Source organism: Musa acuminata, chromosome BXJ3-11 (genome assembly GCF_036884655.1).
Source record: "Musa acuminata AAA Group cultivar baxijiao chromosome BXJ3-11, Cavendish_Baxijiao_AAA, whole genome shotgun sequence".
Classification (NCBI taxonomy): domain Eukaryota; kingdom Viridiplantae; phylum Streptophyta; class Magnoliopsida; order Zingiberales; family Musaceae; genus Musa; species Musa acuminata.
The window spans coordinates 11,316,380-11,339,882 of record NC_088359.1 but is presented as its reverse complement, the minus strand read 5'-3'; the positions used below and the strand labels follow the sequence as shown (position 1 = coordinate 11,339,882).

Here is a 23,503-nt window from a genome sequence, read left to right as displayed (position 1 = left end):
ATGCAAGATATTTATATGATCTGTTTCATGGGTTGGCTCTTCCCCTTCACTCCCCTCAACCCGAGCATAATTGGGCGTCGCTGCCGCTGATGGCGTCCTCCGCCCTCTCTCCTTCTCCTCCGTTCTCCTCCCTTCATCACCGTCAACAGCGTCATCTTCGTACTTCCGCAAGCCCTTCATCCCTCCCCGCCGCCCTCTTTCCCCTCTTCGGCTTCCCCAATGCCGACCCTCACCGCAGCCGCACTTCCCTTCTCATCCTCTCCTCCTCCTCCTGTATGAATAATCTTCTTCCTTCACCACTCTCTACACGAATTACTCAACCGACTAACCCGGGCCTATTTGTTGGAATGTTTCGTGGCGTGGCGCAGATGCTAGGCCGGTCTACGGGCGTGAGTTGGAGCGGAAGCAGGAAATACTGGAGAGCCACGGCCTCGACCCGTCGGACTGCATCTCCCTATCTGCCCACAAGGTTCGATTTATTCTTCCTCTTTTCTCATTAACTGTATTTACTCCCTTGTGTAATTCTTCAATCTTTGTTGTATTTGGTTGAATCATCAATGCACGCCGTAGCTGAGGAGGAGGAGGAGGGATGAAGAAAACAGGGCTGGGAAGGGGAAGCGCATGCCCCTGCCACTTGACGAGCCGAAGCCGCCGCCGCGGACTACCCATAGGCTGCTTCAGGTACTCCCCGTGGGAAGTTCTTACTGTGTTTTACATTGTGCACATGGGTACAAACTAGCTTTGAAGTGGCAGCTGTTTTCCCTAGCTTCAGGCTACTTTGTGCACCATTATCGAGAGATTTCATGCTTTTCGACAATAGTAGTCCCTAGGCCAAGGATCAGTCCACAATATAATCTCAGCTATCTTATCGCATGATTCTAACTTTTAAGGCTAATAACGAAGTTAGGGAAATAGTGGAAATACCTTCAGCTAATGTGCTACCCCATATTGATGATTGTCATATCTCCCAGACATTGATAAGTGAACATGAATGCTGTTAATATAGTTTCCTTTTTTCTGGAAAAAAAAGGTGAACATGAATGCTTCCGTGCTGGTCTTTTTGTGCAAAGGGGAAAGCAGCTCATGTTTGAGTGCATAATTTTTTTCTTGATGTTTCCATCCCCATATTTAATATAAATACATTTGCATTTTTTATAGAAGGCATTATACCTTTTTTTATTTATTTTTCCTTTTAGGTCATTCATCCTCCCAAATCTATTGAGATGTTCATCTTTCCTACTGGAACATCTTCTAGATACTTGGATCCTTTAATGAGTCTCGTGGGGCGATGAACCTGCCTTTCTGGGGTGCATATATATATATATGATGGTCTTCTTTCCTTGCTTTTTTCTATATTTCCAAAATTTCTGTAAATTATGGTGATTTTCCTTTTTTGGGAAATTAGTTATTTTGTGCGTTTCTAGTCTGTGAAAATGGAGGAAAACATGGGTTCATGATTCTAAAAGATAAAAGTGAGGGAAAATGGACCAATAAAAAATTCCTGTACACATTTGATTATAATAAAAGCATTATTAATTAAATGGGTTAAGGTCTAATTTACTATTGTTCTACTTATTTACTGGAACTAGGATACCCGGATTGTCATAATTGGTTTTGTGCAGCATCACGTAAGCAATGTTGTGATAAAACTACTTTTGAGGAGAACTTTTGTGAACTTTTTTACTGTTTAGGTGATTGTTTGCATACATCATGTTCAACTAAATGATTGATGCCATCCAAGTGTAGATTAGGATTCATTTAAGTTGGTTTGAGTTTTGAAATGTTTTAAAACTCTGTGTAGGTCCAGGTTTATTAATCAGTTGGTCTAAGTAATAGCTAGGTAGTTCAGATCCAATCTTAACATAGTGGCAATCCAGATCTCAACTCTGACCTAGATCCTGAAAATCTTGGCAAAAGTAGTATATAGCAATCACAAGACCATTGTATAACAACTATTGAATATACATGCCATTTTAACATAGCTGTGTTCCTTGCAAAGTGTAGCAACACTTAACCAATTAGATGGCTGGTTTAGGTATCAACCTCTACCATAGGGCTTGAGCAAATAGGGAACCATAAAGAGGTTTCCTGTTAAAATGATTAAAATGCATAAATTAATCATACTTGATAAGTAGAAGGAAAAATTCAGTTTGTGCATTCTTGAGAGCAACTTTTATAAACTGTATATCATTACAAAATCACATTCCTAAAAGAAAAAATCTTGACCAGGTAGAACCATTTTTTAATTAGTTCTTTAGGAACATCATGGTCTTGTGTCATTCATTCCCAGTTGTTAACTTTGAAGTTTGAATCATGGCCACATCATGCATCTTACAGGATGAGGCCCTGGGATGACTCTATGGGTTTAATTTACTTGTAATTTGAAACTTCCAACTTGGGTACAACATTCGTTCAGTAATCCTTCCAGAAATTTGCCTCCTCACTTGTTTCTCATATTAGTATGATTTAGTTTATGACTACAGTTCCCTTTTCTGCAACTGCTATGTTTCAGGTAACTTCATAATTATTTATCATGAACCATATCCTTTTGATGCTTCTTCATTTTTGGAGATTGAGAAAATACAGGATGGTTTATTTGTTCAATTTCAAGTTTATTTCTCAGATTGTCATGGCTTTGTTAATTAAGAAATGGATTTTGTTTTTTTTTTTTTTGCCTAGGTGTTAGGAGGAAAAGCTCGCAGGAAGAAGTTGCTTTCGCCTAAAGGTATGGATGTCCGACCTATGATGGAAGTTGTCAGAGGAGCAGCCTTTGATATTTTACAGGTATGGATGAGATCTGCAGAACTTAGTTGGTGTTATTTAAAATTGCAATTTATTTGTATTTGAAAATGTCACAATTATAATCTTCAGCATCCTTAGCATACCATAATATATATATATATATATATATATATATATATATATATATATCTCCAATAATGAGATTGGTTTCAATAGTTTCTATGGCTTTTAGGTGGCTGGTGGCTGTCCTGCTTCGCTAAGGCCAGGACGCTGGTTGGACTTGTATAGTGGAACTGGATCTGTTGGAATTGAAGCTATAAGCCGTGGATGTTCAGAGGTGTTTTTTAAGTTAGAAACTTTATTTGTATATTAGTTTCAAGTATTTCTGTCCGTCTCATTTCATACCTGCTTCAGCTTCTGAGTTTCACAACTGATCTTGCTGGCAACCCTTATGATCTGGTAGACAAAATAGTCGGTTTCTGTTTGTTTGGATTTACCAAGTTGGTTATCCTTGATTGGTGGCTCATTGTTTAATGAAAATTAATATCTTGCCAATATAAGCCGTCTCCTTGTTCTATTCTTCTTCATCGTTTTATGTGTTATTTATTGCAAACCGCCAATTTGCTTCTTTTCCCAGGTACACTTTGTTGAGATGGATCCTTGGGTTGTCTCTGAAGTGCTGCAACCCAATTTAGAGTGGACAGGATTTTCTGATGTTTCAGTTATACATACAATTCGTGTTGAAAGATTCTTGGAGCAAGCTGAACAATCTTCAGGTACTTATGTTGCTTTACCTGCCATTAGTTCATTGCAATCCTTGTCAACCTTAACTAGGACCATAAATTTGTCCAAAGGACTGGCTTTACTGATAACTATTCCTTTTTCTTATAATCGGCAATAACTGTGGTCATAATTTTGTTTGCATCTCTAGATTATTGGTAGCTTGCTCACTTATTAATTAAATATTAGAGTCAAACTAAGTGCTCCATGCATGCTTAGTGGCTTGTGGCTGCCACAGAATGGAGTTGGTACATTTTTTCAAACGCATATGTGCTACTAACAAAAAGCACCAAATAATGTTCACTGTAACACTTGTGAACGTTTTCACATTTTTCTATGATTAAAGCACTTTGTTGTGCCCATCGAGGCATGACGTGCACTTCATGGGCATGCATCCATGGCCTATGTCTGTATATTGTTGACAAAGTAAGATGTGATTAGTAGACGGTATACTCATGAACCATTTTGTTCCCTTGAGTGTTTTGAGTCTACTGATTATACTGTTCTGAAGAGAAATTATCCATTTTTTTAAGAAGTAATATCTTTTACCCTCTATTTTTGGGAATGTTAGAAATCATTTCTGGGTTCCTAAGTTGTATGATCATGTTTTATTTTTTGGTAAATCATGGAAGTCTTTGATGTTTTTATAGAAGCTCAGTTGCTTAGTTAAATAGGGTACTTAGTTATTTTATTGAGTCAAATAGGGTACTTAGTTATTTTGCCTTAAGGGTCATCAAGTGGTGTTTAACACTGCTTATATGTTTATATTTGTTGATAGGATTTTGAAGATTAGAAGTTTATTGTACCTGGCATGCTTTATTTGTATCAGTGTGAGGTTAAATTTTAGTCCTCTCATATTTAGTATCCTTCCATTGAAGTAAAATAATGCCTACAATAGTTAATTGGAAAGTATATATTTTATTTGCAAATTCTTTACAATTTGGTTTAAAGTGGAATAAAATCCCAAGAAGGTAACATATTAGTTAATCATTTGCTCTCACATGAAGGGCATGCCTTTGCCAATCCCTTCTTGTCCTTAGTAAAGTTGTATTGGGTATAGACTATCATAGAATTAAACACAAAATCACTCAGTACAGTGGGTGGTTGACTAATGGATTTGAGGTTCTTGTGATAGAGACCATGCTTGACTTTCGTATGTACTTGCGTCAGGATTGGTGTGCTTCAAGGAGGCTTTGGATGCATTATCTTTATACATAATGAGTTCATGACAGTCAATAATTAAAATTAGAGGAATTGGTCAACCTTGCCTACAATATAGGAAAGTTAAGCTATACTAGTGTTGATTTATGGGTTAATAATATAGATATACTTATTACAAGTTCTATTGCTAATGCATAATATTCGAGATAGTGATGTTTTATGTTAATTTTGGCATGGATTTTAATATTGATTCACAAAATAGTTCTGTATTTAGGCAACAAAAGGGTATCCAATTTTACCTTCACATTGAATGAAGATATAAGATCTGCGATATTTCTTATTTTCCTTTTTATAGTTATGGGTGCTTTAATATTTTTGATATAGTACACTATTATTTGTTCTTTTATTTTTCTAGAAAATGTAACTCTCAAAAATTTAGATTGTTTGGATGTATGATAGATTGCATCACAGTTAGCCCTTTTTATTTTCTTACAATTTAATCAAGCTAAGACACAAAGTGGACTTGGATGCACACAATTGAAATATTATTTAGATTATGAAACTCATGGTTCGGTTTACCGATCCGTACTGATGTACTGATCGGTCATCAGTACAGTACATACCGATATACCGACACACAATACAATGAGGCATGTCGATAGACTGATATGTACCACCTATATCGGTCCCTTGTCAAACCGGTATATATCGGGCAGTACACCGTGGTATGACGAACCTTGATGAAACTTATGATATATATATATATATATATATATATATATATAATTTAAAAATTTTTATTAATAAGTTGCACTTCTTGAAAAAGTAGACTGACATTAAAAATATTAGGTGGAGTTTCAAACGTTGATGCCCATACAACAATAACAACAACAAAGTCATAAATTCCTAACTATTTGATATCAGTTGCATGGATTTTTTTGTATCGTTGAGTTATGTGAAAGTCATATCCTTAGCTAAGAGTATCTAAATCTTCAATTATATTTTTTTTGTAATTTCTTTTCAGGTCACCCTCTACCTCTCCTCGTATTAATCGTTTCACCACTCATTAATAGCACTTTAAAAAATTTTGTGAATGTCTCAAGTACATTAAGTTTGGGCCTTTCTTACAAAATTGTTGGCTTGCCAAAGCAAAACAGAATTGACAGAGATTCAGAATACATCTTCCATGAGAAGCTTTTTCTTTTTCAAATGTACTGTTGTTAGGCAAGGATTTTCATACCATGGTGTAGGGGTGTGCCTATATCTTCTTGGCACTGTATAGGGTAGCACATATCAAAGGTCAACATTGGCATGTTTGTTGTAGATTGACATGATGCATGTTGGTATTGTTTCTGCATGGTATTTTTCAACCTGTCTTGTAGGTTGAGTGATGACCATTTTTACATTCTATAAATGTTCTTCCTATCAGAGTATTTCCAATTCAAGAATTAACCTTTACAAAGATGAAAGGGAGAGAGTGAGAGACGAGAATAAACCACTAAGGTATGATAATTATGCTGTAATTGTAGCAAAACGATTACCAAGACTTGCAGTATGGTACACAATCCCATCTAAAGACACGTTTATCCCTTCTTTTCCTTCTCTCCCTCCTCTCCTCTTCCTCTTTTGCTTTTCCCTCCTCTTTTTCTCCTTCTACTTCCCCTTCTCCGTATTATGGTACATACTAGTCTACCATGTTTCAGTACATCATTATTAACGAATCCATGTAAATCTGGTCATCCACCAGTGTGGATCTATACTCAAGATGTAAAACCCTCCTTAGGAGGGTGATTCTTAGGAGACAAGAGTATAACTAAAATAATAGACAAATAGAAAATCTAGCTGCCAGTGGAGGTGGGACCCTTAGGAGGGTGATTCGGTGTCTAATGGCTTCATAACATTGTGCCGATATGCATCCATCGACACAACATTGTTAGGTAAACAAGAACTTCTTTCCTTCACCCACTTAAGAAGAGTGGAAGACCCAAAAGTGGTAAAGGATCCAATTGGGTCAGCCACTCATCAATATAAGAGTATAGATATAAAATAAAATTGTTCTGGATGTATCCATATGTATTTGGTTGGGATTTCATGTAAATACTTATCACAATCTAATATGGATGGACTAGGTGGCACATTCCCAACTTTCAAAGATGTTGTACATCTTGTTGAAATTGTACTAGCATGACATTTTGTTGTCTATGTTGTCTCTTTTGGAAAGCTGCATCAGGTTGTAAATTGATTATTGGGATATGAGTCCACATGTTTGTCTACTAAGCATCTCAAATTGAATGTATTAACAATAAGTTGAGCCTAGATTGCTTGGTACTCCTTGTAGGGAGAGATCTGTTTTTTAAAATAATCCCATGGTCAAAGCTAAAAAACAAAGATCTCATAAATGGACAAATTAAAATTTCATTTGTAGAAAACTTTTATTTGAAGAAATGATGCTTCATGTTGAGGGATACCTTTCCTACAACCCTTCTGCCGGATGCACTTTTAGCTATTATATTGCTCTTTTGACTATTATCTATTTCCTTGAGACACTAAGATGTTATATTTATGAAATTTTTGCAATTTTCTGGAGATGTTTTCTAGTTCAAGTTGATACCCATCATAGGATGCCAATATGATACATTTAGGATGAGTGCTTATTTTAGCGAAACTTGGACACATTTTAATGTGCTTATGCATACAGTGATTGGTTGGTGTGTTGGTTCCACTGTTATGTAAGATTATATGGTATCATTTTCAGTGATTGAAAAAGGCGCTCGCCTAGGCGCTCGGGCGAGGCGAGGTGAGGCCCGAGCGCCTCGGTAATCTCCCAGGCGGCGCGCTTCAAACAGGTGCCGCCTGGGCGCTTCGGGTGAGCGCCTGGGTAAACCAAGGCGACCGAACCAGGATTTTAGGTCTGGTTCGGTCCTGGTTCGGTTGTTAGTTGGTTCAATCGAACCAGCTAAACCGATATAACCTTTACCCAACCCTAACCCTTACCCAACCCTAACCCGTTGCCGCTGCTGCCGCCGCTCCCGATTTCGCTGCTCGCCGCTGTCGCTGCTCGCAAACGCTGCCGTTGTCGCCGCTCGCCGCTGTCGCTGCTCGCAAACGCTGCCTCTGTCGCCGCTCGCGCCTCCCGCTGCTCGTCGCTCCTGCTCCCGCTGCCGCTACTTGCCGCTGTCGCTGCTCGCGCCTCCCGCTGCTCGCCGCTCCCGCTCCCTTTCCCTTTCCCGCCGTCGCTGCCGCTCGCCGCTCGCCGCTGCTGTCGCTTGCCGCTGCTTCCTCGTTTCTCTGTCAGCAGGCTTATACTGTTAATATTAAGTTTATTTGAATTTTGAAATGATTGATTTTCAATACTGTTAATAAAATTTTATTGTTTTGAATTTTGAAACTTTTTGTTAATGTGACATTGTGATTTTGTATCTTAGATTTTTTTAATTTAATAGCATATTTTTATTTAAAATTTAAAATAATTATATTTATTAATTATATTGTATATTTTTATATTTTAGCGCCTCGCTTCGCTCGGACGAGCGCCTGGGCAAGCGCCTAGTGCCTCGGGCGTTTTTGGACCTTGGCGCCTTTGGACGCCTAGCGCTTTTTAAATCACTGATCATTTTCACTTTTGGTGGCCATACCATATTAGAATTTGTAAATTGATTTTAGTTATTGAATGACTAATATTGCCTATAATAACAACATATTTAAACTGTATCCAAAAAAATAATTTATGGCCTTGTTTCAATATTAATTCTTATCTAGCTGAGTCATTCTTTATGTTTTCAGGTTGCTAGCTCTTCAGTCTAAAGACTTGCCATAGCTGATAAATTTGAAAATTTTCTTCTGTTGCAGATAAGAACAGATCATTTGACTATATAAGTGTCACACCACCCTACATGGCCGTCGATTATACCGTGCTCATGGATCATCTTGGAAAATCACCTTTGGTTGGAGAAGACTGTTTCATCGTGAGTCATGCTTTGGCATAATTTTTTTCTTTTTTCTTAATGCTGCTCTGGTCAGAATTAACTGTAATACTTGTCTTTTTTTGCTAGCTGGTGGAGTATCCCCTTAAGACTTTGTTGGCTGACTCTTGTGGTCATCTCATAAAAGTACTTTCTATCAACTTTTTATTTTTGTATTCTTATCTTAATATCTTTCATAGTATGATAATTTTTTATTTCGTTATGTTGGCACTTGTCAGACAGTAAAATACTTTTGTTTTAGGTTGATAAGGGATTAAATTAGAACAATGGTTTGTTACAAAAAAATTGTTTTTTTAAAATGTTTTAATATTAGGGATATAATACCCTGATTTAGTCTCACATTAGAATTGATTATGGGTTTATAAGGGTTTGATGGGTAGAATGTTGTAAGTTAGATTTAGGCATTTTGGACTGGTGGTTCAGGTTTAATAAGTTAAAGTTATCTTATTGGAAGTAGTCATGATAAATGGTATTAGAAGTAATCTAGTATTGAGGAGGGTGAAGGACTCGACTAAGAAAGGACTACTTGTGGACGGGACTAAAGGGCACACCATAGTGTGAAGCCATCACTTGGCTAGGCCTCACATGCATTAAGGTTTGTGACCTATTTTGGTTCCTAATCAAATCTTCAAGCGAGAAATATTTCAATATTTTGATTTAGTTTGACATTGGAAGTGGCTATAGATTTTGATTAACTTATAAGGGTCTAATGAATATAGTACTATTAACTTGGGCTTAAGTTATTCCATTGGGATGGATCGTGACTTGGGACATTTTGTTTATTTGTTCTAGTTCTTTGGTGAAAGGAACTCATAGTGTGGACTATAACATTTTGTTTGTCATCATACAAGATGTTTTTTTCGTGTGGATTATCATAGCTTGTCCCTTGCTGTATATTAGTCTATAATAATAAATCTATGCTTGTTAAACTTATCCCTCTTGTTTATTAATGTCATGCTTATGTTTATTTTACTACCCTGATTATTAAATTATGTCACAAATCGCTGTTGCTGTCATAGGACCAAGGCTCAAATGTGCAAGTCACACTATTTTGTGTGTTAAAGCTTTTCTCTATGATTCCTGTCACCCATTCTTTTACCGGCATTTAATATTCGATTTCTTTGTTTTATTTTGTGTTACCACTGAATAAACTAGTTCTTGTACATTTTTTTGGCACAATCTGTACGCAAAATGATTATGGTTCTATAACTTATTAGTGTTTAATTCAACTAGAATGTACTGGCAATGATATTCTTTTCATGATTTATCTTTTCCATATGGCATTATGGTAATTTTTCATGTAGATGTAGGCCTATACGGATACTTGATGTCCTGGATACCTATGAATATTAGGCCTTAAGGTTATCAGCACAGGTGGTGTGTGAACTAGAATGTGCCTGTTGGAACGGAATTGTTTTGCAGCATTTCCTGTGGCACTTCTGCTCTGGCAAGACATTTTTTGTCATTAAGAATACTTTCTTCAAATATACAAAGGTTAATCAACAAATTTACTACAGGGAGAGTGGGCAGAATAATATATTAAAATAAATGGTGTCACTGAATTGTTGGTCCATAATTTTTATGATGATCTTTAGCGAATAGATGCAAATTGAACCAAAATTGTTTGCAAGTTTCTTTGAGTGCACTGAGGCCTCTGTTTGTATTACCTCTTTTTCTTGAAGAGGTTCTAGGTTCAAGTGTCTGTGGAGATGATGACATGGTACTTGCCTAGGTATTTCCCTAGGTGGGGGCCCTCCCCTCTATCATTTGCAAGAAAAAAAAAAAGAGGGGGGGCGGGGGCGGTCACGGTCAGAGTTAAGGAATTAATTATATCATCTATTAATTGTATGAAGCAGATATTTTTGCTTATGATTCTGAACTCAATTGTTTAATTAATATCAGTTCCTCATTTTCTTCTCTACCTAACACCTCATATCCCAGACACCATTTCAGCATAAAGATAGATGAAATGTAATATACTATAGATGGACATATTGTATAAACCAAGGACCGTTGTGCCGTGTTGATTGGTGGTATCCGTCCCTTGGTGGACTGGCATTGACTGGTCAGTACTGTGAGATGGTATGCTGGTATGTATCAGTTTTCGGAAAACAGGCTGGAAAATGGTCAGAAAATAGGAAAAAATCATTTGTAAAGATTTTTTCTATTTAGATAAGAATAAAGTGTATCTAAGCCATAAATGAATAGTTTGGATCTAAGGAGTAAAAATTGAATTTATCTTTTTGGATCTGTTGGGAGGAAGTTTCTTCCATTGATCTTGAGCCATTTAAGAACTTTTAGTCACAAGTAAGAGTTCACAAATGACAGTGAGAAAGAGCGAGAATGAGAGAGTGAGTGAAGGAGGAGAGGGAGAGGGATTTAAAGCCTCAATAAAGGCCCCAACGGTCAATTTCTATTTTTCCTCATTCAGGTAGCATGTTGAATTTTCCTGTATATCATTGTTTCTATTTATTCTGTTGCACAAACACTTTAGGCCTTCAAATAAAATGTTTGACAAGCCTATCAGTTAAGCAGTAATACTCACCCATTAAGTATCTTACTGCAGATAGCTGATAGGAGATTTGGCAGGACGAATCTGGTAATATATGGCCCATCTTGGGCTGAAAAGAAGAGGAAAAGCAGGAAGGATTTACTGACATTGGAGTAAACTTATGCTCAGAAGTAGTTCAAAGGACGAATTTTGATCTGGATCCTGTAATAACTAGAAAGATGATTTTATCTGCTGTAGCAATTGCAAAAGCCATGTTTTTGAATTGAGATGGAAGCATTACAGTTCTCCAACAGATTCAGGTAGCTCCCACTGGTAGTTGTTTTTTCTTCTTGTAGAATGGTCCTTAATATATCTTATCAATTGTCATTATTTTTGTTCACCGTTTATTTCACATTGAAGGATGTCTTTCACATATTTTCATACTCTTGGAAACTAAACTTTTATCAACCTTGATTACTGTAGCTTGTATGACTCAATTTTCAGGACTGCGGTTCTGTTTGGTTACTTTGGTATTGGCTTTAGTATCCAAGTTCGAGATCATCAGATTGGTTACTGTATAGTCCTTATCAGATCATGCAATAGGATTTCTTTATTTTTGAAACAAAGTGGATTGGCCAAGACCAATTCTTAAACTAAGCTGAAATTTGGACAGAACTGGCCAGAATTCACTGAAACTTGTTGGGATTGGTGGGAACGGGAACCAGTTGTGAATTGACTGATTCTCATCAATGGTTGTCCAATATGGTTGGCATCAGAAAATTCAGACGAATTTCCTGTCAAGTCTTTGCAGATTCTTAAAGTTCTAATTGATCCTAAAGAGTCCAGATAATCATCCAGGGGCAGTCCTTCGAAGTTCAAACCATGTATGTGTTCTAGTTTTGCATGTTTTTGGTGATTGGTTCATCTGAAACGCAGGCATCAAAGAATACACAAAAATACATAGAGAGCCTTCTGAAGAGATTTTCTCATTGGATGATGTCATGGTTTGGTTTTATGAATGAACTCTGCAATCAATTTTGATTTACAGGTGTCGATACAGTTTATGGTCAAACAGTGAAACAAAATCAACATAATATGATCATTCCATAAGGATTTCAGATTAGATGTTTCTTCTGGTATCTTCAGGGAGATAAGTTTCTAGCCATTTTCATCTGCATTTATTTCTGAAATTATATTTATATGTGTAATAAGTTTTCTTTTCTGATATGGTTGATGACATGAATGGGTTCTATGCATCCAGGCAATTATTAATTTGTTGTGTCAACTTCAACATTTCTAAGGTCTAATATCACATTTTTTGCTGACTGGACAGACAAACGACTCCTCTTTCTGAAGAATGTCCTGAAGTAGCTGAAATGTTTTTGCAAAGGTGGTGCTGAAGAAGGTGATGCTGTATTGCCATTGTGTTAATGCAAATGATCCTGAGAAGGCAACAATGTCACTGCAACACTCCAATTGCTGTACCAGCAGGCAGATCCATCATCTTAATTGATATGCCTAAAATCAGATTATATTATATTTATAAACACGAGTTTCTCTTGGTATATTGAGATGGATGCTTGAACTTGGATTGTTTATGAAGGATATATGTTGCTAAGAGCCTTAAGAAGGGGCATTCATCTTTGCAGTACCCTTGGGTAAAATTTGAGTAAGAATCTGCTGCAATTAGAACCTGTACATTCAAATGAATTATTCTACTTTCTCTGTTATTATTTGAATTAGTGAACTTCTTAAAGAACTCAATTTTTTGTGATATTTATTAAATAGGAATTCCCAATTCTTCAGAATTATTTGTAGAAATATTTAAATACATGTATCCATATCAAAATGTATAGCTTGTAATTGACACTTATGATGATGATGATTATTATTATTATTGTTATTATCAAGGGTCTAATAGGTTAATGAAATCTGACAAGTATTTAAATCCTTGATCTCCATATTATATATTTATTGTTAAAATCTTGTTAGGATCTTTTTTTCTGAGTTTTTGAATAATGTTTATTGAGTCTGTTTAGTCCAGTTGTTTATTGAGTCGGTTTGATTCAGTTAGAATCAAGTAGAGGTTTATTTAATATTTATTTATTATTAGAGTTCAAGGGACTTTGGGTGGAACTCTATAAATAGGGATGTAACTATTTCTTTTCAATAATTTATGAAAAATATTATTTTATCTTTTAACAAACCCTAGGAGGTCGATCCCCTCGAAGTGATCAAGGAGGGTCGATCCTCTCGAAGTGATCAAGGAGGGTCGATCCTCTCGAAACGATCAAGGAGGTCGATCTCCTTGAAGTGATCATCCCCTTTCTCTTCTTCTATTTTACGATAAGACTTTAGGGTCTTATTATTTAGTATCAGAGCCTACGATAAGACTTTAGGGTCTTATCAAATCCTTACCTTCAACTTATGTCCATCCCTAAAAATGTATCGATAGCAAATACCTCATCAATGTTGGGCAACCATTATAAAATATAAGTGTGTTTTTATTTTTTGGGTTAAAGTACTATTGCCATCTCTTGGATCCATAAAAAAAAAAAAATATTTTTTTTCATGTTCAATTAAGTAATGTGAATTATAGCTACCGTTAATAGTAGCTAATAAGAATTTATTATATATAATTATATGTATATATATATATATATATTAAATTTAGGTTAATTATTTTGGATTAGTGATTCATAATAAATAGGTTAATGAGTAAATGATTCTATTGAGGATAAATGATCTAATATTAGATATGATGATAGAGGTCAAAGAGATTAAATAAGGTGTACAAAAATTTAATGGATATATTATCATCCAAATAGAGTTAAGTATTTTGGGCTAGTAATTCAAACCCAAGTTAATGACTAAATTATGCTATAGAGATTGATTGTGATAATTCATATCAGAATTAACCTAATATTAAATTAAGTTATTTTATTAATGATTAAATTTAGTCATGTTGGGAAGTGGAAGAATAACTAAGTCTATAAAGGTTTCTTATTAAGAATTTGACTTTAAGTATTTTAAATTAGTAATTATATCAAATAAATTGTATTAAGATCGAACTAATCATATGCGGTAAGAGGGGGTGATGAAGCTGTTTTTATATATATATATATATATAGAACTTGTCAAGCTTCTTATAAAACTGCGGCAAAACAGTGTCTTGAATCAGAGCAGAAAGCGGCCTCTCATAACCCTAACCTTCGTTTGGCCTTCGCCGGAGGAGCGCCCTGTGAGCCATGGATAGATACCAGAAGGTCGAGAGGCCGCGGCCGGAATCGGTCATCAACGAGAACGAGATCCGAATCACTAGTCAGGGCGTCGTACGGAACTACGTCAGCTATGCGACGAGCCTTCTCCAGGTGTGGATTCCTCTTTCTCGGAGATGCTTTCGTTGTTCAATCTAGTCGATTTCACATAGCTACTCAGTCGATTCTGTAACTGTCGATCGAAGATTAATGGCTAGTTGGCATTGCTGTGTCGTATAAATGACCTCATTTTATTTCTTCTCGTGTTCTACCTATGGGGGTGCTTCTTGTATTTGGTCTGACGGCGTGTGGCCCTTAGATCAGAGTCATCCTAGTTTCTATGTTTACCGAAGAAAGCTCGAATCTTAAGAATGATCTCGTAATGTCACGAACTTGAAGTTGTTTTAACCATGTAAGTGATGACGAGAATATATATATATACATAAGTGATTCACTTTAGAAATGAAAGGTTAATGCACACGGTCGTAGTCAACCATTCGTTGCGGAATAAGTAGTGCTTTCTTCATGTGATTCTGTTAACTTGCAGAATATCTATTCTTTTACTTTTACATCTTAAATATTTAGTCTTACATCGAAAATGGACAAAAACTAAGATTGACCTATAAATGTTTGGAGAGTATATTATTGATAATTTGGGTTTAAGCATTTTGGTTCAGTGGTTTAGGCTTTCAATGAAATTAGGTTGGTTATCCCATTAAGTTAAGATGTGATATTAAATTTGTATGTTATGAGTGGATCCCAATTCCCATGAATAGGTTGAACAAACATGCGATAGTTTCTTTTTGAAATGGAATGCAGGTTTTATGCTACAAAGTTGCCTACATTGACTGGATTCTAGCCGAAAGAAATTGCTTGCTTTCTCCCCTTTCATCATTGACTTCCATATTTGGAGCCTTTTATTATTTACCTTTTTGAACTTGTAATACTCCTTCAACTAATGTTTTGTCTGTCAGATGACATGTGTAACATCATTCTCAAAAAAAAAAAAAAAAACCACAGTGCCATCATTTATTTAATGAGAACTAGTAAATGTATAAGATATCTAATCTAGTAGTGTCTAACAAGTATCTAACTTCCTACAACACATCTCATGCCAAATGGTGTCGTGACATGGTGCATGCTTAAGCACATGTCTTTTTTATGTTTTGCTGACACATGCATGATGGTGGGATAAACATCTTCTAGACCTATAGATGAAATGTTGAAAAAAAAATTCCTCTCTCTTTATATGTGATCATTTGTGTAGCTTGATGGATGAATGAAATACAAATTATTTTGTTGCAAGAGACTGTATTTGTTGAAATAAAATCATTATATTGTTGGGGATATGATTAATAAATTATTCCTTTACTAATTGGTTTATAGGTTTTCTTCCCCCATCCCCACCCAAACATCTGGTAATTAGAATCAATCAAATTTAAACAAACATAATATCATAAAACTAAGGGTGCTAAATGCATGCATTCTCAATGCCAATTTTGTGTCAGCTTGAGAACCTTGCTCCATGAGAGGGTGGGCCTTGGTCTCACGGTACGATTGCTTCTTTATGATTTACATGAATAAAAATTCGGGTCACGAAAACAACCTTTTTTCTCACAAGGGTAAGACTGCACAATTGATGGTCCCCACACTCTGTTTTGGCTGTAGGTTTGAACAATGCACCACCCTTTCTATGTGAATGCCAATATGTGCCAGTAGGCATAGGTCTTAACTCATTCTTTGTGTGACATCTAAGTCCATCATTATATCTTGGTATCCCATGAGTTTCAATCATGTGTGTATATGTAATTCTTTGTTTATTTGCAATATAAGCATCATTATTATCCATGGTATGAATGATCTCTGGATCTAAATACAAATTTTGAGAGGGTTATGTGAAAAAATGCAGTATATTATGAATAAATATCAATTTAACATTGTTCCCTCAAGCTGGTGTGGATACAGTCAATAAATGTAGTGACTTGAAATTTAAAAGGCTACCCGACAATTAGGAATGCGTACCTTTAAGGTTGCACTTTAAGCTTATGAGTGGTACTGAATTTTCTTCAGAAATGTCAAAGAAAATATAGGAGGCAGAATGACAATTTCTCTATTTAAGTTGTGAAGATTTGTTAAACCTTTAGTTGATTAGTCTTGCTGCCATGCAGCAGAGAAATGCTTTCGTGGAGAATCTTTATAATGAGGGTACTAAGTAACAGCAATGGAACTTACAATTAAGATTGCAACTACTTTGTTATTTTTAGTAGTGTTATTTAACTTCAGTAAGGTTGGTATTACACATGATTTTTTTTTTTTTGGTGAAGAATTGTAGATTCACAAATTCACCTTCTCATGCTTGGTGTTGAATGTATGATGATAGGGATGAACGGCTTGTGATTTTACTTAGCTTTGTCTATTGCTTACAATGTATTTCCACCTTCAATTATGACTTTGAAATTTCAGTGAAAGAGCAATTTTAAGTTGGAGGATTATGAAATCTCAGCTTGGAGTCTTGTTGAAGGTCTCTCTCCCTTGGTCATTGTACTAATAATGGTGTTACTATTTATCTTCTAGACAATTCGTCATCAATGACTTTGAATGTTTTCATAGGTCCGGAGGGCTGTCTTTGAGTTGTTTGAAAATCTGATATATATATCTAATTATTCAAACATGAGATATGTATTCAAAGAGGAGTATATTTGTCAAGGATAAGATAAAGGATGCTGTAGTTGAAGATTTGCATTTTTCATAAGATGAGGTTATACATACTTAAGATGTGGATGTCGTATATGTTGTTTTAGCACAATCATCTCAAAGAGGAAAGGAAGGAAAAACATAGAAGTAGGGAAAGCAAAAATAACACTGATAATAACCAAAGAATTATATGTGGCACATCATAATAATGCTCAAGGAAATTGTTCAATCCTTTTTAAGGGTAGGTCATTTACATCATTTATAAGCAATACCTACAGATGTAATCGAGGTTTGCAAGAATGAGATGGGGATCAGATTTGGATTTGAGCATAGAATTTGGATTGATCCTGTAAGCTGCCTCAGATCATGAGTTTGGACTTGAATATCATTTATATGATTACGATGGATATCAGCAATTGGTTAAAGATCGATTGAGATTGTAATAGCATGTGATCCTTCTTCCAAGGTTATTTTTCCAATTTATGGAGTAAAATAGTTCCCCAAGAGAGAAAAAGAAAGGTGTGTAACTAAACCATTGTTTTAAAAATTGGTCAAATCAGGCCATATACATTAATTTTTACCCATCTGATAAAAAATCAAGACATGGACTTGAACTATTCCACTCTGTCCGGTCTGAAACATGGTTTATTGCCCCATAACCCTACCAAATTGGGCACTCTAATTGGTAAGCCTACTGTTCGGTAAGCCTCTTGTCCGATACTCATGTACTTTTTAATATTTTTCTTAGACAACAATCATTTTTTCCCTTTTTTCATCAACCATTGCTCTCCTTTCTTACCCTTGCTCTTCTCTCTTCTCTGTCATTGCTTTGTTGTCTTGCTGTGGTCTCTTCACTGTCTCACCATAGTGGCTCCACTGCCTCGTCGTAACTTCTTTGCTGCCTTGTCGCAGCCACTGTCACTCGCCACAATTGCTCTGTCTCATTGCTCGTCTTGTTTCTTGCTGCTTTTTCTCGTACTTTCTTTCCTCCTAGTCATCCTCCTAATCTTCTCTTCCCCTCTTCTCTCCCACTCCCTGAATAATCCATAGTGATCGGTATGCTGATGTACCATGTGTTTTGGTACAATATGTACCAGACTTATACTAGTCCGATCATTGGATAGCACTGATCCAATACTGAACTTTCAATCATTCTATAATATGTTTATTTTATATAATAAAGTAGACAATACTCAAGTAGGTCTGTCAGGGCTGCTAGTACCCTGAACTCCTAATCTAATTTGGATTTAAACTAGGAGTAATCCATAATAAATATAAACTGAAAATATGATAGAAATCCTTCCTAAACTAGATTGTGTTTGTTATTCCTGTTGCTTCAGCTCCAAACCTGTATAAACCTTAGTTAGGCCTCATTGGCAATGAAAACAACTACCAAACTAGTTTTTATTACCGTAAAAAATTTTCAAGTCCAATTTAACTTGTTTTTTCTTTTCTTCTGGGGTTTGGTTGGATTCTTGTCAGAGTTTTCTTGAAAATTTTGTCAGAGTAGAATTTGTAGAATTCTAGTGCTTTCTTGATGAGAATTCCTTAAAAATCAAATTCCAGAGCTTTTGTCCTCATCAGGTAGGTCTCAAACATGCATCTTGAGTCTCTAAAACTCTTCTTGGGTCCTATCACCTAAAGCCAACTGGATTTTTGGTCGATTGCATATGTTTAAGGTTCAAATGTGCTCCATAATAGATTGGGCCAAGTAGTCTTAGGCCAACTAATTGCAAGTGACTGTCAGCTGATCCAGCCCTGAGGATGTGGGTTTCAGGTGGTCCTATTTTGAATCAGCTAGATGTAAAATCAACTGTTCTAAGAGTTAGTTTAGACATGAGTGTTTTTCTAAATCCATTTGGTATTGAATGGTGGATCAATTTCAGGGAAATTTTTTTTTTGTGATAAATGGAATAATTAAGGGAAAGGAAAAAGGCTTTCATGTGGTTTTCATTGACCTATAAAATCTTATGAGATAATTCTCTAGAAATTCTTTTATTGAGCTTTATTATTTTTGTAAAATAAATTAACATTAGATAAAGTTTATTAGATTGGGATATCTAAAAAACAGTCAATATTCTTCATCAGTTCCCTATGTTCATATGGCTGCATGAAGGGTTAGCTTGAGCACTCAGTATTTTTTCTAGTACTCAGATAAACTAATTAGGTATATTTGTGTTTTAGTTGCATAATTTATTGTGTTTTATTCTCAACATCGTTTTGTTTGATGATAATAGAGTGGGGTTAAACTCTGAGATAGGGCTGTGCACACAAACTTTATGGTTAAGATTCACAAGTTATATATGATAAAAGATCAAATATATGATGCACAAGTTTCAGAATATGAAAAGGACCAGATCCCTTTGAAATGTATGGTTTGAATGCTTTGTAAATTTGCTTTCATATTTTGATCTATCATTGGTAGGAAAATCAAAGAAGATATTTCTCATACAACTGAAGTGTGATGTTTAAAAACTTAAATAGAGAGGGGAATTTAGTGTTCTGTGACTACCCAGTATCCTTTAGGAAAGGATTATACTATTGTAAGGTAGTTATAACTATAAGGTTGACAAACAAGACTTTATGTTTCAGCTTGAGGGAACAAAGATGAGGACTGAGGAGTTGAGATGGATGTGTTGTTACCAAGAATGATCAAATAGGAAAAAGGATTGCATTCATTGAAAAAATTATTATAATTTTAGTTGAGAATCAAATGGGAGAAAATTGTTTAAGGGCGTTTCATCACATCCAAGTGATCTGCTTGGAATATCTTCCTTCGGAGGGATAGGAATTTTACAAAGGTTCTTATCTATGAACATGATGACTCTTGGATTATTTAGTGACATTGCCCTCGATAAGGCTAAATGACAGGAAAGGATTCACTTAGCTGAACCAGGAAGCCAAAAGTCAAGGCCTTTCATGTTGTCGTTAGAGGTTCCCAGCACTTCCTAGGAGAAGACTTAAGATATTACACATGTCAGAAAATAAAACAGAACAGCCAATCTAATATAAACTGGGAACATATTACACTTGAGTGTTACTGTGATGGGAAACATCATTAGCAGTTAAGCCCATTTAATGTCTTAGATTTAGGAAGATGCATCGTTCATCAATGAATCTGTAATGGATTACAAGAACTTAATAACCAATATTATGCATAAAATGCAATATTGTTGAGGTGTTACGTTGTTACTAAAAGACAGATTGTAAATTTTGTTAGCCTTTGAGAGAGGACTCCACTACTTGGATCTACTAGGTGACTCTTATCGTTTGTAATGGCATGTTGCCTATAAACTCTTCGTTTTACAGCTGCAATTTTTTTGGTTGATTCTTATTGTGGTCTTCCTGGTTACTCATAACGTAGATCATTGTGAAACATTAATGACATGATGACTTAAAGTTTGGGATTGGATATCATTTATTTTTGCTTTAGCATTAAATGTGAAATCTTCTATTCAGAATGAATATATACTCTAAATTCTACATAAATGAATATCATTTATGCTTTTATTCAGAATGAATATCATTAATGTTGCTGGATATTGTTTAAAGAAGTTAACTTCTCTTTGATGCCACTTGTTATGTTACTTCCATGCAGGAAAAACGTGGTAGAGAGATCGTCTTAAAGGCAATGGGACAGGCAATCAGCAAAGCAGTGGCAATTGCTGAGATTATAAAGGTGGTCTCTATAACTTCTGTTGCTATCCTTTTCCCTAAAATAACTGCTCAAAGTGGTATTAGTATTTTGGGTGCAGAAAAGGTTTTCTGGTTTATATCAAGATACTACAATCAGTTCGGTCAGTATCACTGATGTATGGGAACCTATTGAAGAGGGCCTCGTACCGTAAGTCTCTTGCCTTTTTTGGTGTTCATTTTATTACTTTTTTGCATGTGTTTTGGAGGTTTTGGATGAGTCTCCTTAAACTTCTTTCCAATTGTTTGTGTAGTTTGGAGATGACACGGCATGTTTCAATGATTTCAATATCTTTGTCAACCAGAGAGCTAAACAAGAATTCCCCTGGGTATGCCATTTGTTGTTTCTCATGCTGTGTTTTAAATAATATATTTTTTTACCCTTAGGAAGGTCTCTTGCATGTTGGAGAACTGTCTATTCTCTCATGATAGATTTCGTTGTTTTTTCTGGTAGATATCAAGCTCCCTTGCAAGTAGAGCAGCCAAAACGCCAGCAAAGATATCAACAGTTCCAGCAGTCTCAACAGCAGCAGCAGTTTCGACCGAAGCAAACGCAAGGTCAACATAATGAAGGTATGTGACTTTGTTTTAATACTTGTAAGATGTCTGTCTGATTGATTTTTAAATGCTTGGTAAAGATTCATATGCACAAGGACATGGTAGAGGTAGAGGAGGAAGAGGAAGGGGTTGGGGAAGAGGCTACAGTGGGTTTGCTGGATATGAGAATAATCAGGGAGGCTATGGCAACTATCAGGGGGGATATGGCTATAACCAAGGTGGATATGGCTATAATCAAGCCAGATATGGTGGATATGGCCATGATCAAGGTAATTTATTTTATTGTAAATCTCTTCTTGAAATAAAATGTGTTTGCCCTCTTCAACTGAGAATTGTTTTTGGATGGCAGAAAATGGTGGATGGAACTCTAACTGGGGTCGAGGTGGTGGACGTAGTAGAGGCAATTGGAATTATCATGGTAAGTTTGCCTAGCCATCTCGCTCTTGCTTCTGTTGTTGCTTTACCAAGTACCTTGTTCACATTTAAAGTGGACTCAATAAATCCATGTGTATTTAGTTATTACTTATTCTAGCTTGGGTGGTCTAAGATCATCTATGGAACTTGTAAATCTTGTTTTTTATATTAAAACTGTCATGTTACATGATTTAAGTTTTGTTCAAACCTTAGTTCTAATGGTGAAAGTATGAATAGACAGTATCCACCCAAATTTGTTTCCAGCAAGTGGATCGAAATTTCATTTGTGTCTATTACATGCTGCAGTAGAGAAAGATAACTTTTGCTCCATTATGAGTCACTTACCGGATGGTTCTTGTACTCTTTAACAGTCGAGATGACAGTCTACCTTATCGAAATGAGACTTGCAATGTGCTTGCATTGAACATGTATTCTTTTAAGAGGCAAAAAAAGTCTAAATATGCATAGTAACTTCTCTTTTTGTGTGCTTGGGCTAAATCAATTCTCAAATATGACAGGTGGTGGATATGGAGGGGGAAGAGGAGGTGGTAACGGAAGGTCTGGTGGCAGAGGTTACGGTCGTGGACGAGGAAGGATGGGTGGCCGTGGCAGAGGGAACCAATTCTAGTGCTGGCCGTGGCGTACTTCGATGCTTGGGTATTTAATCGAAAAACTTAATTGGGGCATCAATTATGACTTGTGGTTATGCAAGATGAAGCTCTGATGGTAACGTAAGTGTTCGTCTTTCATCGGCTATATGTTCCTGTTGGCTTCCCAGGTTGGATTTTGGTTTTCCCATAATTCTGGAGTTACTTGAGAATGCTGTAATCTGCTCCATTTCTCTTTGTTCATACACTTTGATCAATTCATGCCAATGCATATAATTCTGCTTAAAGAATAGCCATCAGTTTTTGCTTTCAATTCTGATCTAATTTAATCTGTCAAGGTGCAGTTGAAGAATGGAGTGTGGAATGCATGATGTTTAAAAACTGGTTGATTGAGTTAAAAATTGTTCAAGACTATTAGGGGAAGCTACTTTTTTACTCTATGGAGTTAGCCAAGTTTTTGGTTGGTTAATACTATGACAACAGATGCCAATTTGGTTAATTGAAATCTTAAAATGTTGTTGGGAATTGAATCCAATTATAAAATAAGTACAACCTAACAAGGATCAGCGATATATATGGAGTGGTATGTGTTGGTCTAAACATGAATTCAAACATGACAAAAAATGTTGTTATTAAATTTATGTATGTTATTTAGAAAAGCTTTGTTCTTCTTTGCTTTTTAGCTTTGTGCTCTGTGCTTTTTAATTTTGATGCTATCATGACAAATAGTTCGTTCATATACAATACAATAATGTATATGTAGTGTGGGTATGGTTTAGTTGTAAACGTGTGATTCGATCTATTAGTTTAGGGTATGATTTGAACAACTTAAAGTCCAAACTTACCCGATAAGAAATTTTGTTAGATACAGTTACCATCATTGTTCATCGAGGCTTCACAATCGTTTACTCTCCTATCATCAGCCCTCATACATGATCATCTGATTTTATATAGACTTGTGTTGTTTTTTTGGTAAACTGTAGCAGTCCACAGGTGGTATATAGTACCAATTTCTTTCTTGCGCAATCGTCCCTTCTCTTGTCCCTCACTTTTTGGTCGACTCTCTCGTGCCATTTTATTTAGATATCTCCCAATTGGATTTTAGATTAATTTTAGTTGAAA

The 23,503-nt window shown here is 35.8% G+C and overlaps 2 protein-coding genes across 4 annotated transcripts; both read left to right on the top strand.

The window, feature by feature from the left end:
• The first annotated feature begins 34 nt into the window (after positions 1 to 34).
• LOC103972767 (uncharacterized) lies at positions 35 to 12,887 on the top strand. Of its 2 annotated transcripts, XM_009387117.3 has the most exons (11): positions 35 to 273; positions 369 to 469; positions 571 to 681; positions 2,680 to 2,784; positions 2,975 to 3,079; positions 3,380 to 3,518; positions 8,533 to 8,648; positions 8,736 to 8,792; positions 11,233 to 11,477; positions 11,662 to 12,041; positions 12,206 to 12,887. In XM_009387117.3, the coding sequence occupies exons 1-9, from the start codon at positions 90 to 92 to the stop codon at positions 11,332 to 11,334; spliced, it is 1,020 nt and encodes a 339-aa protein (XP_009385392.2). In that variant the 5' UTR covers positions 35 to 89; the 3' UTR covers positions 11,335 to 11,477; positions 11,662 to 12,041; positions 12,206 to 12,887. The 2 variants fall into 2 exon arrangements, with proteins under 2 accessions (XP_009385392.2, XP_009385391.2); XM_009387116.3 differs by lacking the exon at positions 11,662 to 12,041 and having other exon boundaries at positions 12,491 to 12,887.
• Positions 12,888 to 14,299: 1,412 nt separating this feature from the next.
• Positions 14,300 to 22,673, top strand: LOC103972768 (uncharacterized). 2 transcript variants are annotated; one of them, XM_009387120.3, is made up of 8 exons: positions 14,300 to 14,528; positions 20,707 to 20,787; positions 20,864 to 20,952; positions 21,056 to 21,130; positions 21,256 to 21,374; positions 21,440 to 21,628; positions 21,709 to 21,777; positions 22,292 to 22,673. In XM_009387120.3, exons 1-8 carry the CDS (start codon positions 14,406 to 14,408, stop codon positions 22,399 to 22,401), a joined length of 855 nt encoding a protein of 284 aa, XP_009385395.2. In that variant the 5' UTR covers positions 14,300 to 14,405; the 3' UTR covers positions 22,402 to 22,673. The 2 variants fall into 2 exon arrangements, with proteins under 2 accessions (XP_009385395.2, XP_018676669.2); XM_018821124.2 differs by lacking the exon at positions 14,300 to 14,528 and adding an exon at positions 16,797 to 16,935 and having other exon boundaries at positions 22,292 to 22,638.
• Positions 22,674 to 23,503: the final 830 nt, after the last annotated feature.

Excerpts from the sequence above, each read along its gene's own strand:
- LOC103972767 (XM_009387116.3), top strand. The coding sequence starts at position 90 with ATGGCGTCCTCCGCCCTCTCTCCTTCTCCTCCGTTCTCCTCCCTTCAT. Across the intron at positions 470-570 it reads TCTCCCTATCTGCCCACAAG|CTGAGGAGGAGGAGGAGGGA; the intron begins GTTCGATTTATT and ends TGCACGCCGTAG. Across the intron at positions 682-2,679 it reads CTACCCATAGGCTGCTTCAG|GTGTTAGGAGGAAAAGCTCG; the intron begins GTACTCCCCGTG and ends TTTTTTGCCTAG.
- LOC103972768 (XM_009387120.3), top strand. The coding sequence starts at position 14,406 with ATGGATAGATACCAGAAGGTCGAGAGGCCGCGGCCGGAATCGGTCATC. Across the intron at positions 20,953-21,055 it reads ATTGAAGAGGGCCTCGTACC|TTTGGAGATGACACGGCATG; the intron begins GTAAGTCTCTTG and ends TTGTTTGTGTAG. Across the intron at positions 21,629-21,708 it reads TGGATATGGCCATGATCAAG|AAAATGGTGGATGGAACTCT; the intron begins GTAATTTATTTT and ends TTTGGATGGCAG.